Source organism: Conger conger, chromosome 7 (genome assembly GCF_963514075.1).
Source record: "Conger conger chromosome 7, fConCon1.1, whole genome shotgun sequence".
NCBI classification, from domain to species: domain Eukaryota; kingdom Metazoa; phylum Chordata; class Actinopteri; order Anguilliformes; family Congridae; genus Conger; species Conger conger.
The window spans coordinates 29003798-29017946 of NC_083766.1; the positions used below are offsets into that span (position 1 = coordinate 29003798).

At 40.6% G+C, this 14149-nt stretch overlaps 1 protein-coding gene across 1 annotated transcript in view; it reads right to left on the minus strand.

Annotated features, from left to right (window-relative positions):
• Positions 1 to 7693: 7693 nt before the first annotated feature.
• Positions 7694 to 14149, minus strand: part of LOC133133913 (LHFPL tetraspan subfamily member 6 protein-like) — a 47368-nt gene continuing 40912 nt past the window's right edge. Inside the window, exons 3-4 of the mRNA XM_061250205.1 lie at positions 12293 to 12391; positions 7694 to 8575 (exon numbers count right to left, since the gene is read on the minus strand). Of these exons, the coding sequence (XP_061106189.1) occupies positions 8457 to 8575; positions 12293 to 12391 (218 nt within the window). The 3' untranslated portion in view covers positions 7694 to 8456. The remainder of the gene's footprint in view (positions 8576 to 12292; positions 12392 to 14149) is intronic.

The following is a 14149-nucleotide window of genomic DNA, read 5'->3' on the forward strand; positions in this document are numbered from 1 at the left end:
GGAGCAATGCAGGGTTAGCTCAAGGGCCCAACGGCTGTGCAGATCTTATTGTGGCTAAACCGGGATTAGAACCACCGACCTCGTGTGACCCAGTCATTCACCTTAACCACTACTCTACAGGCCACCCTAATAAACTTGTGAGATGAGTGCACCCCCTGAATGTCATAGAGCTCCAGAGGTTGGAAGGACTGGTGTTCTCGTAGAGATGTGCTGGGGGCTTTTCCTCAGCATAGAAACCAGTTCAGCCAGGACAGGAAGCTTGATAACAACACTCCCAAAACCACTGCTACAGGCACAGGCTTGTCTTTTTTCATCATTCATAAAAATGTAGACAAAGTATACACTTTTGCCATAACAAACTTGCTAAGAAACATAATGAAAATTCCCAACTGGTTATCATTTTATTAGACGTGAATTGCAAGCTGCTTTTTAAATTGATTTGTGGTTTCTTTAATATACATTCTAGAGGAAGAGAGGTTTTTCTGTAGCAGACACTGCCTATTAATGATCGTGTGAGTAAACCCCCAATTGAACATACAGAAGGGCACAAAAAATGTTGCATGTTGTGTAGCTAGAAAACTGCACTACTTCTCCTACATAAGCAGTGCATACTTTGGAATGAGGATAATGCTTGACAAGTGAGACCAAAATACAGATGATCAGGATGCTGATGCAATATTGATGTGATTTTAGTGTGTGAATTAAGATTTAATATGATGGAAAGAGATCTAAAACATCACACTCGCTTTGGAAGGAACTTCAAATGATTCACGCAGCCAATAGCAATTAATCCACAGGATGTGAAAACTACCCTTTCATAAAGAATACAGAATTAGTTCTTGGAATTTTTAAAATATGTATTTTTTCTGGCAATTAAATGCAGAAATACCATGAGATCTATATTAAGACTACTACCATTCCATTCCTAATTCCCCATTCTCTGCATTTTAATCAGCTAGTATGCAAGTGATGTATTACAGAATCTATATGCAAACAGAACATTTACATATCCAATTAGCATGACCCACTTCTTTCCTTGGCTTCTCTGGCACTGCTACCACTGTAAAGTCTTTTGTGTGGTCTTTGTGTAATACTGCCACACATGCATTTGCAATGCATTGTCTCTATATGTGTTACTCAGCCTTCACTTTCTGTTTGAGTCCTAATTCCTGTTATCTCATCCTCACACACTACAGAGAAATCTGTAAAGGCAAACAATCGCACCACCCCAGTCACACATAGAGTTTAACTCATAAGGACGTCTGATTCTCACACATACTCACAAAGACAGAGTGGGGGGAGGGATACGTTTGAGAAACATCTCGAAAAGCAGGCTATAGACAAATAACAAGTTGATAAAGGTACACACAGGCACACACACTCATTATAGGCACCTCATATCCTCCATTATTAATCTGAAAAATGAAATTAGAACACATTGACTCAGATCAAGCGTGGTCTGAATACTCTGAGGACAGAGTGCCAGACTACAGAGGACTGGTATATTCTGCCATTTCTCTCATGAGCGCACAGTTAACCAGGCACCGCACTGAAGACAACTGTAAACAAATATACACTTAGTGAGCAATTTATTAGGTAGACCTGTCCACCATCTTCTTAATCCCATCCATCCATTATCTGAACCCGCTTATCCTAATCAGGGTCGCAGGGGGGCTGGAGCCTATCCCAGCATACATTGGGCGAAAGGCAAGAATACACCCTGGACAGGTCGCCATTCCATCGCAGCCATCTTCTTAATGCAAATATTTAATCAGCCAATCATGTGGCAGCAACTAAATGCATAAAAGCATGCAAACGTGATCAAGAGGTTCAGCTGTTCTTCAGACCAAATGTCAAAATGGGGAAGAAATGTGATCTAAGTGACTTTAACTGTGAAATGATTGTTGGTGTCAGGCAGGGTGGTTTCAATATCTCAGAAACTGCTGTTCTCACAAGAGTGATCTCACAAGAGTTTATAGAGAATTGTACAAAAGACAAAAAACCATCCAGTGAGCAGCAGTTATGTTGGCAAAAACGTATTGTTAATGAGAGAAGTCAGAGGAGAAGGGCCAGACTGGTCAAAGCTGACAGGAAGGTGACTGTAATGCACATAGCCACACATAACCTCTAAGTTTGGATACAGCAGCAGAAGAAAAAAAAGTCTAATACATAACTAATAAAGTGCTCACTGAGTGTAGATATCATGCCATTTTAATATGGAAATCCACCTCTTTTACCCACATTCTCGTAAAAAAAGAAAAAAACATGCAATGTTCATTTTATGCAAATCCACACTGCTGCTGCCACAGGAATGATTGTGTGCCAGCTTGGCATGTACTGAACAACATTACTACAGGGGTGCAGAAGGAGGGCCAATCTGTTTCAGGATTTCATGTAAGTGTCTGTATTTCAGTTATTTAATTAAGCCAATCATTTATTTGAACCGACATTTTTATAAGTCATGAGCTGCAGCTGCAGACTGCGCACGTACCCTTGGTGGAAATGTTTTAGCCGCACACACTGTCTCCTGTGTTACTGTAATCTACCACATCCCCGCTATTAACCATTAACTACACGGGGGCATCCTCCTCTCTCAGGTTCTTGGGCTTTTTAAATTCTGCCAGGTCCTGTCAAGATCACATATCTACCTCATCTGCTTGTTCTGCTTCATGCAGGAGAATATTTAATTCCCTGATCAGCGCTGACGCCCGCAGCAGCTTCAGACATGCTTAAAAAGCAATAACAGCTTAGCTTCTTCTCTCGCAAGCTCACTTATACTTCTTTATCTACTGAAGGAGACAGAGAAGATTTTCTCAGGGCATCTGTGTCTGCTAAGAGAGCAGGTTTAGAGGGGTTGTTCTCTATTTTTTTTATCACTTTTTGAGGGATTTTTTAAATTCTCTCCATGACAAATCTTTTCGTTTTCATTACAGTTTAAACTTAATGAAAGTTTATTGTGATCATAATCATCATTCTGAAATGAATGCCATCACCCTAGACCCAAGGGTCCCAGTCCTTACGCTGTAGAGCCGTAGGGGCTGCTGTTACTCAAGGCTTAACTGGTAATAATAATACTTACTTATAAAGCACTGCAAGGAAAATGGTGCAATTCTACATCTGCAGCAGTATTTCTACAGTAGTTATTCAGTTAACTTCCCTCACCTGAATTTTTGGGTTTCCATTGTTAAATTGGGTCTAAAGGTTCCAGCCAATCTTTTGAATATGCTCTTAATGGCCACTTTATTAGGTAGACCTGTACACCAGCTTGTTATTGTTTTTGCAAATAGGTTCAGCTGTTTTTAACATTTAATGAAGAGGCTTTATCATGGAGGATACAGTTGAGGTGGACCATTTTTACCCTATGTACATGGGGTCCATGCAAAATATGAAGACAACACAAGGGTTAATGTCAGTAACCAGGTATCCACACATGCTTTTCTTGGAGTGCATCGCATTCCTTGTCTTCTCCTGATCAGAGTGATTAAAAATTGTGTATTCTTCAGCATGTGCGTGTGCCATATGCATTTCTAACATAATGTGGCCCTAGAGAATATGTTATCCTGAGTGTGTAATTCAGAACAATTAACAGTTCATTACATTGAGAATTGCAGATACGGCTGGAATGGCACCCAGCATACACAAAACCCCTCCCTAAAGTAAATCATTCACAGCCGGCAGGTTGTTATATTCACAACATTTTCGTTGAAACCACAAGCAGCATTCACAGGGAGGAGCCAGGACCAGCTATGAGAATGTGCCCAAGGGCATTGCCTGGTCTGTTCTAAAGGACCATTTTTAATCATGTTTTGTCTATATGGAACATGCAATGCACCAAGCATAATTCCTTTCTTGCGAATGCTTTGTCAAAAAAACATTTATTAACGAGTGGTAACCTTTTCACAGTGGGCCATTAAATGTGTGGTTAAAAAAAATAACACTTTGTTACACAATGTCCCAAATTATATTTCTGTGCAGGACTACTATGTGTGTTTGATGTGTGTATTGCTTGTCTCTTGCATCTTGAAAAAAAAGCCAAAGAAAAACATTGTAAAAAAACAATTTATATTATTTGGACATCAAAGTTTTTCATAATTTCAGGCAGCTGTTTTCTTCAGGGGTTGTGCCAATTGAATAATTAATATGGGCCTGAAAAGGAGTCATTTGTAAGATCTGATATTGAGGGTGAGAAAAGATTTTTGAGCTCCATATCACAAGACAAGAAAACAAGCTTCCCCAAATAAATGAAAGTTTCATGGCCACAATAAACAAATCTGCATATAACACTTCAAAAAATGACACTTGAACTGCACCAGATATTTATTTTTTCGTTTTAGGCAGCACAATACTTCTTCTCACAGATAAATTTGCCCTTTGAAACGTATCTCACTAAGCAGACTTAATCTGAGGTTTTAATCTTGCATCGTGATAGATACACTTCCCTTCTTCAGTGGCGAACAGGCGATGTTTACACCCAGAGCCCCTGGGGTTGTCAGCGCTGTGAATTGACGGCACGAGCAGGAGTAAAACTCAAAGCCAGGATGAGGCACAGATAAAAAAGAGCATCAGGGGATTTGTGCCGCTGGCGGCAGGCTTGCCTCGCGCACCCGCGTCTCTCAGAACGCGCTTCAAAGGAGACGATCTGGGACGAGTCTCGGGAAGATCAGAGCGGCTGAGATGGAGATCACTGATTCTTTTTAATACTTTCTTTTTATTATATCAATTTCATCATTTGCTATCATATCTAACAGTTGTTACTTTTTCACTAAATGAAAAACTTTTTACACACTGGCCGGCTGTTCACACATGAACATGTCAAGTGACATAAATAAAAATGAATAACATTTGAACATTTTAGTAAGGCAGAAGCAGATAAAAGCAGAAAAAAACAACAAAGAAACACGTGTACACAAATAGCTGTGATTCTGTGCTTTGTTGAACCAGATATAGGTTATGGTAGCTCATGCCACTTATACATCATGCGCAACGAACATTCTGACTTTTAAAGAAAATAATTTAGGGGTAAGGATGGAGCGAAACTGGAGCGAAACTGTCTTGGATGAGATAATACCGGTGTCTGGGAGAAAAATATGTTGCAGTGAAAATCATTTTGAAAATATTATTTTATTTGTATTAAATGTCCTTCGTAGTGTAGTATATGCGTATGGTTCTTGATACTCATGTCCCCTACAGTGCCGAAAATGAATGGCTGGGTGCTATATGGTTAAATGTCAAGCATGTATTGGTACAGTATGTCAATCCGTGCAGTATTTATTTATTTTTAGATAAGGTATGCAGGTCGTTTTTTTGCGATCAGTTTGATTCAGTTGTCACTCATGGCTTGCAGTGACATGCTTGGGAGGCGTTTCACTCAGACGTGACTGTTCAGAAGCCGTGAGATCATTTAACCCTGTTTGAGCTGAAATGGCATGTAAAGCAAAGCACAGTGAAGCACAGAAAACAGCCAACACCATCTTTTTTTATGGAAAATAAAATGGCACTGTCAAATACAAGCTGAGCTGTGCAATGAACTGTACAGGAGGACTGGAGTGTGAGTGCAGCTGTTCCAGCCTGGCTGCGCTATTCCACACACCCCCCTCTGCCAAGCTCCCCCAGCCCCCTTGCATGAAACTATATCCAATTGGTTCTTTGCATCTAGCAACATAATCATCCCCTATATCAGATTCACTACAAAGTCCCTTTCATGCCCTCCCCACATTGATCCCCAGGTCATCACTGTAAAGGAGAATTAAGTTCTCAGTTGACCTACCAGGCTAATTAAAGGTAAAATAAATTAAATAATCTCTCAGCGATGGTCTTGGCTCCTGTTAGCACAGGCATGACCCACAGTCCTTTCTGGACTCTACAGTGCATTACTGCACTAACCGAGGAGGCCAATGGCTGCACATTTCTGTAGCGCTCCCATATTGTATCCTAGAATATCCCATCAAGGCAGGCACTGCTGTGGAGCGGATGACATCCATTCCACACATACTGCCTGAAGGCCACGCTCAGATTTTCTCTGTGATTGATCGGAAAATCGGTTACGCTGTGTGTAAACTTGTCTCTGACCGCGGTAGGGGACAAGTACACTGAACAGCCTCCCATCAGATAGTGATTAAACTGCATACTGCATCGACCCACAATTTTTTATCACATCCCAGGAAAGCCGTTAAAAAAAACCTTGGCCCGAAATGTGTCATCGTGTCTTGGGCAATTTGGCGGGACGAAATAACTGTTTTGATAGCGAATGTGAGAAAAAATGAGAGCACAAGAGTTGTGCATTAAAATCTGAGTGCACAGAGGAAGAGACAGACGTCATGCAAACACATAAAAATGAGGGTGCGAGGGCCAGATACAAAGCACCATATGTGTGCTTTTTTTCTTTTCATGTGAATTGCTGCAGCCTACTGCCAACCTGTGGTTAGAAATACGTATATAAAATATACGTACATAAAATATACGTAATATATGTAAAAAATATGTATATAAAATATACATATGTAAAATCTATTCCTATACTCAACAGGATGCACCATTAGGCCTACCACAGACAGGCTATAACCTATGCCAACTGTAAAAAAATGGAAGAAAAATGGTTTAACTCCGGGGACTTTTCAGTTAGTTCCGGGTATTTTTCCACCTACCTGTGATTAATTATATCCGGCCCTTTCGTTACAGTGCAGGGAGTCAGTCGAGGAAACAGCCGACTGAAATTTCGGAACGGCATTGCAGACGCATTCATCAGCAGCTGCATACCGACATCTGGTGACAGCTCTCCATCCTTGCTGTAAATCACCGGGGGTCGATTGGACTTGCCGGCTGCAAAGACTTCATCGCTGTAATTTATATTCTCGCCTCCAATTACATGAATTGGAGTGACTGTAGTTTTAGCCCGTTAGTCATCGATAAAAATGCACCGCATGATTAACAGCCCTCAAATAAATCAGTAATTAAGCGTTTTGGTGCATATGGCGGTTTCCTACCATTGCACGATTTGATTTTCTGGAAACCAAGTGGGAAGTCTGAGATACAAAATCCATCAATCATGAAACTGCTAAAATAATGACCACGGTGAATAACCACAGAGGAATTTGTGGTTATTAAAGCACACTCGATGTTTCTGATAGGGTCCATACACCAGGTGACAGTCCACGCATCACACACCCATCATAGTATGTTCTTAACCTGTACAGTCGAGTATCATGCATACACTCAGTGAGCACTTTATTAGGTATTTATGAATTATTTTTTAGAATTATTGGTCTTCTGCTGCTGTTTGACGTGTTGTGTGTTCAGAGATACCACTGTTGTAACGTATGGCTATTTGTGTTACTGTCACCTCCTGTCAGCTTTGACCAGTCTGGCCCTTCTCCACTGACCTCTCATTAACAAGGCGTTTTTGCCTGCAGAACTGCTGCTCTCTGGATGTTTTTTGTTTTATGAATCATTCTCTAGAGAGAATTGTGTGTTGTGTGTGATAATCCCAGGAGATCAGCAGTTTCTGAGATATTCAATCCACCCAGTCTGGCACCTACAATCACTCCAAGGCATAAGTCACTTAGATCACACTTCTTCCCCAGTCTGACATTTGGTCTGAAGAACAGCTGAACCTCTTGTCCATGTCTACATGCGTGTATGCATTTAGTTGCTGCCACATGACTAGCTGATGAAATATTTGCATTAACAAGCTGATGTACAGGCCTACCTAATAAAGTGCTCAATGAGTGTATATGGTTTGAATGAACAGTATGTATTTACAAACACACAGTCAAATAAAATGTTCATTGTCTTATGCTGTTTTATACAAAATAATTTGCTAATAATAACAACACACATTATCATACACAAAATGGGAAATGGCCTAAAACATACAATATATTGATGTTCCTCTCCAATATAGGCTCTTGGCCCATCATAATAGCAATTACCAGATGGCTATTACTGCAAGTAAAGGTTGTTGCATGTCTAGTGGTAACAAGTCAGAAGAAAAATACTGTATATAAATAAAAATGATCACAATATCAAATAAAACATCAAGACTATTCTGCAAGACCTCAATCGTTTTTTTCTTGTCCTTGAGAACATGTATGTTCTGCTGTCAAAAAGTCAGTGACCAGGGTAGCAGACCTTATTGTAAAATGAATGATGTATTGACCAATAATGTCAGAGCAGAACAGAAAGATTGGTCCTTTAAGAAGCAGTTTGAGAGGAGCGAGCCAGAAGTGTCCAGTTGCTGCGGTAACGATGTGGCCTGGTGTAAAGGGTCTGGAGGTCGACAGAGTGCTGTCGTCACTCAAAACCAGAGAGGCATGCTGGGAAAATGCAGACACTGTGCCTCCTGTTCCCGCTCTCTTCCTCCACCTGCATACCTCCTGTAGGCCTGTCCATTGGTGGTCAAAATGGCCGTCCTCCAGGTGGTCATCATAGCCCTTGTGATGGCCACTTTGGTTCCTGCTCTAGTAGGGGTATTGCTTCTGCTTCTTACCAGCAAAACAAGCCAGCCAGGTGCACACCAACATGGCCGCCAGTGCCCCTGCTCCTGTGCAGTAGTAGGCCCATCCAATCTCACAGGAGCCTGCAGACAGAGAGAAGCAGAGAATGCTCAGACTGCAGGGTTGTTTAACCAATTATGGACTAATAAAAAACCCACAGAAAGCCCAAGGAATCACAATGCATTTCAACGGTCATACGATCAAATACAATGCTGGTGTCGCATCCGTCTGTTAAGGGAGATGTAACGTGCAGGTCACATTCGCCCATAAGAGGTTAACCAAACGGCTGGCTTTGTCTACAATGTATTAGTAAATTTGTAGGCATTTTTAGTCTAGGCTCCAGAGTGAACTTTAAGCATATTCAGTTAGAGTTGGTAAAACAACTGTGCATTATATTAGCAAGTTCAAACTTGATCAATTATTGTGTGTGTGGATATTTTATATTAAAATACGTCAAAACAAAAGTAAATGTTTTAAAATAAACAATGATTTACTAGTTGCATACATGTATACATTACTTTGTATTTTGAAAATACAAAAGTATATTTCTTGAAAGTAATTATTTATAGCTGTAAAAGGCAGAGAACCATATGATTTGTTTTCATGTAAGTACTGTAAAAAACTAAAATGCTTTATGACTTTGAAGTTGTTGACTTGATCAGGGCCTAATTTGCCATAGGCACTGAGAGAGTCTGTGCTGATTACTCCCTTTGTCAGGAACAGAAACATGAATTTTGAAATGAAAACAATCCACCAACAGTACATATGCATCAGGGTGTGAGAACCAGAGCCAGGGGCTAGATGCATGAGACCTGATATGTCTACTAATTTCTGTAGTCATGTGTGCATTCTTACATAAGATGGGCATTGCGGCCTACATACAGTGGTTACCTAACTGTGTAACCCGTGTAAATCTGGATTAAAAAAGAGCAACATTTGTATAAAAATTCTCAGCCCCATGTACATGAGTCATTTTCAATAAACCAATAAAATGACAAGTAAACAAAGGATTGTTTAGGTAAATTTAACACAAAATAATACATTTCACACTGACCACTCATCCACTTGTTTTTCATCACATGATTATACAATGACTAAAATACCTCCCATGGTCACATGCAGACACAGAAAGAGTGTAAAGTTTTGCCAAATTAGGCCTTTCAGGTTGGGAGCTTTGCATTAGCATCATTCACAAGTTTTTGTCATATATTTACTGTTTTAGTTCTCTCACAAATAAACTGTCCAATTAAATTCCATTGTATCGGTTCTGGTTGTGCTCATGTATATCTGGAAATGACCTTTTTTTTCTTTCATTTTAACTTGCAAAGGGACTGTCAACAACAGGGACCACAGACAGGCACTGACAGCTGATTATCTGTTGACAGTAATTAATGTAAGCATTTTCTAAGCACCATCATAACCCACCTGAAAACAACAAGGACCCTAGGGCAAAACTTATGAGCATTGTACTGGTTGACTCTGGCCAGATTGAAGTGCTGGCAACATATTTGTGGCAATTCTTTGTGGCATATTTTTAGAAAATCCCAAGTCAAAATGTAATTGACTAGCTACATAAATTGCATACAATTTAGGAGGTAATTTTGAAAGCGCAGTTTTTTTTTTCAGTTTTTCCTAAATTGGTTCATTTTCCTTTTTTATTCCCTTGAGTAAATGCTCATTGTGAAGCTTAGTGTGACAACCCGTTTGTTAATGGCAAATAAACAAAGATTTATTGATTCCCAGGGATGTTTTACACGATGTTGCTGAATGGAAAATCCAGTGCAGTGTAGTTCATCCTTGTTTGCAACAATGAAATTATTTACGCACAATTGATATTCAAGTGTAGACCCCCTGTAATTGGCTTGAAATGTAAATATTTTTAATCTGCTTGTGTGAGGAAAACCCAGGTAAAGTTTCTCACAGTAACACACAAAACGTAGTACTTCAAAACACTTACTTTCTATGGTTTATTAAAAACATGTCTGTGGAAATAAGGAAATAGGGATATACGATTCCAAAATTGCTCTATTTCGCAATAGATTTTTAAAAGTAAGTGTGTTGCTGTTGGAACACAGATAAGAGGACATTCCAAATGGTGGTGCTGTCTCTGAAGATTTACACGGGAATATCACTACAATCTGAGGTGTCATCATAACTCACGTGTGGCTCAATTGTTTGGCTGATCTATGTATTAGAAAATTACATGGTGTTAAAGGAATTATGTATGGCCAATGCAATCAACTGGCTTAATACAGCTTTTTAACATTTTCTGGTTTCAATAGTCTCGTCTGGCCAGAATTTACTGGTCCCGCAATGAAATGAACAAAGCCCAGGGATAGAAGAGTTTATTTTCCACCAGTTACTTTGTCAAGACACTGTTATGTATTTAGCCTTCTCCATGTCAAATCCTGCCTGAAAGTAGCTGGTCTGTTCATGTATCGGGAGACAAGTAATGTCAACACGTGACCGTCCATCACGGTTGCGACAACAAACCAGATATGTATTCAACTGCGTATCTCATGAAAGTCATAAAATACTGCCCTTTTCCTACTGTTTTATAGAAAGTTAAGAAACCTGCACAGTATCCACTGATCAGCTTGCATAGTAGAGGATTATACAGTGTAAGGGAATCAGGGTTCAGGCCAGTTTCATTTCAGTCAATTCAAGAACTGAACTGAAAAACAATGAATTCATGGGACATTTGTCGCAGTTATTAATTTAATAACAATCTCAATGTAAATGACACCATCACCATATTTATAACATTTCTGTTATAATCCTAAGAATCTGTAATATGATTGTCTCAGTAATAAAGATTAAGAAAAGTAAAGATCCCAGATTCTGGGATGACTTGGGAATCGGATAAATACAACATTATTTTGCCTGCTAGATATAGCACCTAAATGCCTGCATTTAGCAGACTCTTATCCAGAGCCACGTACAACAAAGTGCAGTAAGACTCTATGTGATTGAAAGGAAACAGGTTGGTGGTAGGAGTCTGATGCTGCTTTGAAGTGCCCTCTATTCCTCAGGACAAGCTTCAGCCCACGTAACCATGCACAAGTCAAACCAGCTGTAAAGCAAAGGCAGCCACTCAGACGATGAAACTACAGGAAACTCACAGTGCGTGTTTAAACTGGCTTTCTATTTGCTTTTAATATCAGCTCCGGGTTTCAGAAATTCCCCAAGACATTTGCCGAGTAACTCTGACCGCAGTAAGCAGAATTCCACTGGGCACACTGTGATATACAGGGGAAAGGTGAAAGAACTTAATCAGTATTCATTACGCAGTGAGGCAGCCACACTTCGGCCACGAGGCCCCTCGTGCTAGATTCCTTTCCTTAAATATAAGCTTTCTCAACCAGAAGTGCTTAAAACGTCCCTGGTGAGACATGGAACCCGTGCACTGTTCGACGTGATAGTGCTTTTTTTGAGTTAAGCGCAGATATCCACATTTTACACTCAGGTGTGAGGTTTGCTCAGGTATATTTAGTGTCAAGGCGCGAGGCATGCCCAACCCAGCCAGTGCACACACAGCCACTAGACTTGTGGTGCAGCAGTCGAAACGAGGATCAGTGTAAAATAAGAGCAAATTATTCTATGACTGCTCTTGCTTCTCTCTGGCCACATAGCTGACTGGTGGCTGGCACCAGCAGTGGCCCAGGAGGTGTGAAATGCGGTTAAGGCCAGTGTAGCATTGAGGCCTGATCTGCTCAGGTGAAATGCATGTTTGTGGGTAAGGCTGCTGTTCTGGTACTGGTGTGACTGGGCTCAGACAAGCCCCAGTCTCTGGGCCTTACCCAGCTCAAACTGATCCGAGCTGTTTCCACAGGTCTGTCGGACCTCCTCGCTGTCCCATCCCAGCGGGTACAGAGCACACCCCGATCCAATCAGCAGAGCTATGAAAACACACAGAGCACACAGATCAACACACAGGAAACAGCAAGGCATACTGATAAAACATTTTATACATATGTGTCTATTTTTACTCACATAACTAATCTATATTATCCATAGTTCATAAGTTTTGATGGGAGAGGGTCCAGGCCCTCTCTCGCTCTCAAACAGTAAATTTAACCTCATTTGGGAGACCAGTGAACATAACAATTGATTATTTGCTGGGCTGAAGGTAAACACCAAGTGATGTGATATGAATGTTATACATGCTCAGAGGGACTGCCCATCTGTGGGAATAAAGAATACCGATTGTTTACAGCTCCGGTCCGTACGTTTTCTTTGGAGATCAAAACACTCAAACCTGCCAATAGTTTGTACTGAGGTTGTTTGGAACTCTTAACCTTCACACACCAAATTAAAGAATTGTCTGACCTTTACAACCAATATCCAGTCCACTGAATGCAAGCGGAGACTGCTGCAAATTGTGCCACCTGGCTGTATCAGGGTATTTCCCAAGTACCCTGGCCTTATTAAGGAACATTAACCATTCCCTATGTGTCGAGCTCCATGTTGGGCTATAGCCATGACTTTAGGGAATCTGTAATCCTATAACGGTTCATATTCCAATCCCAGGGGGGGATTGGAAAGTATTAAGTGTATGACGTTATCATCTATGACATTGAGTGCCTCTTTGCAAGAGAAACACAGTGGCTCTATGAATTCTGCTGGATTCGAAATGGCCTTTAAAGGGAAGGCAGTCTTTTGTTTCCTTTTCCAAATGTTACTTGTGTAAATAACATCACTGATATTTAAGCAAGAATGAATTTTTTATTTATCTTTTTAAAAGTCAAATGTATTTCATTATATGTCAAAGTTAGGAACAAATGTTAATTGAAACCTCTATTTGATACATTTTTTCAGCATTCACATGGTGGTTCCACTGCTATCTGGGCCTCTTAAATAATATGTGTATCAACAGCACAGGCTATTCAATCTCAGGAAACTGCCCAGCATGAACAGAAAAGCAAAGCAATATGAGGAATTACAGCTGGCTCTTAGCACCTCAGAACTGTACAGGCTCAAATCTGAAAGGACTGCTAAATATCAATATCAAAATGTTCTCCTGATTCCCGATAAAGAAATTTAAGTACAATGGAATGTTTTACCATCTAGAAAGGACAATGAGGACTGCCCTGTATGCATCGGATTCTGACCCAGCCCCCACACACCGTAGACACAACAGGACACTTGAAATCTAAGACATCCCACTGAGGTGGGAATGCCTACGACAGGTGTGAGGGGGTGATAATTTTCCCACGCCCAACCCTACCATCCCATTCATCCTCCCCAGCATGAGCCAGCAGATCAAAGATCAGGGGCCCAGAGACTCTACTGTCCATACTGCAGTTCTGCTTCTGTCAGCCCCCACAGCAGACACATCTATCCCTTCCTTAACAAGACTAATGTGTGCTGCACTAATTACACTGTGAGGCAAAGTATTTAAGCTGTTTCCTACGCTACTTGGCTTTTGCCAGTCAGCTGGGGTAGAAAGTTCAGGGGTCAGACAGTAAAACTCCTGCCACGTATTTCTTCCACCCATGAACTCAGCCAGCCGATTTCACCAATTAGTTCTACCACCTGGCTGAAATATTGTGTTAAATTAGCAAATCCGTGTGATTAGAACAAAATACTGAGGAGGACTTTCTCCTTTTGGAAAACGTCCACCTCTACCAGGCAGACCTGCAGACCTTCCATTTTAG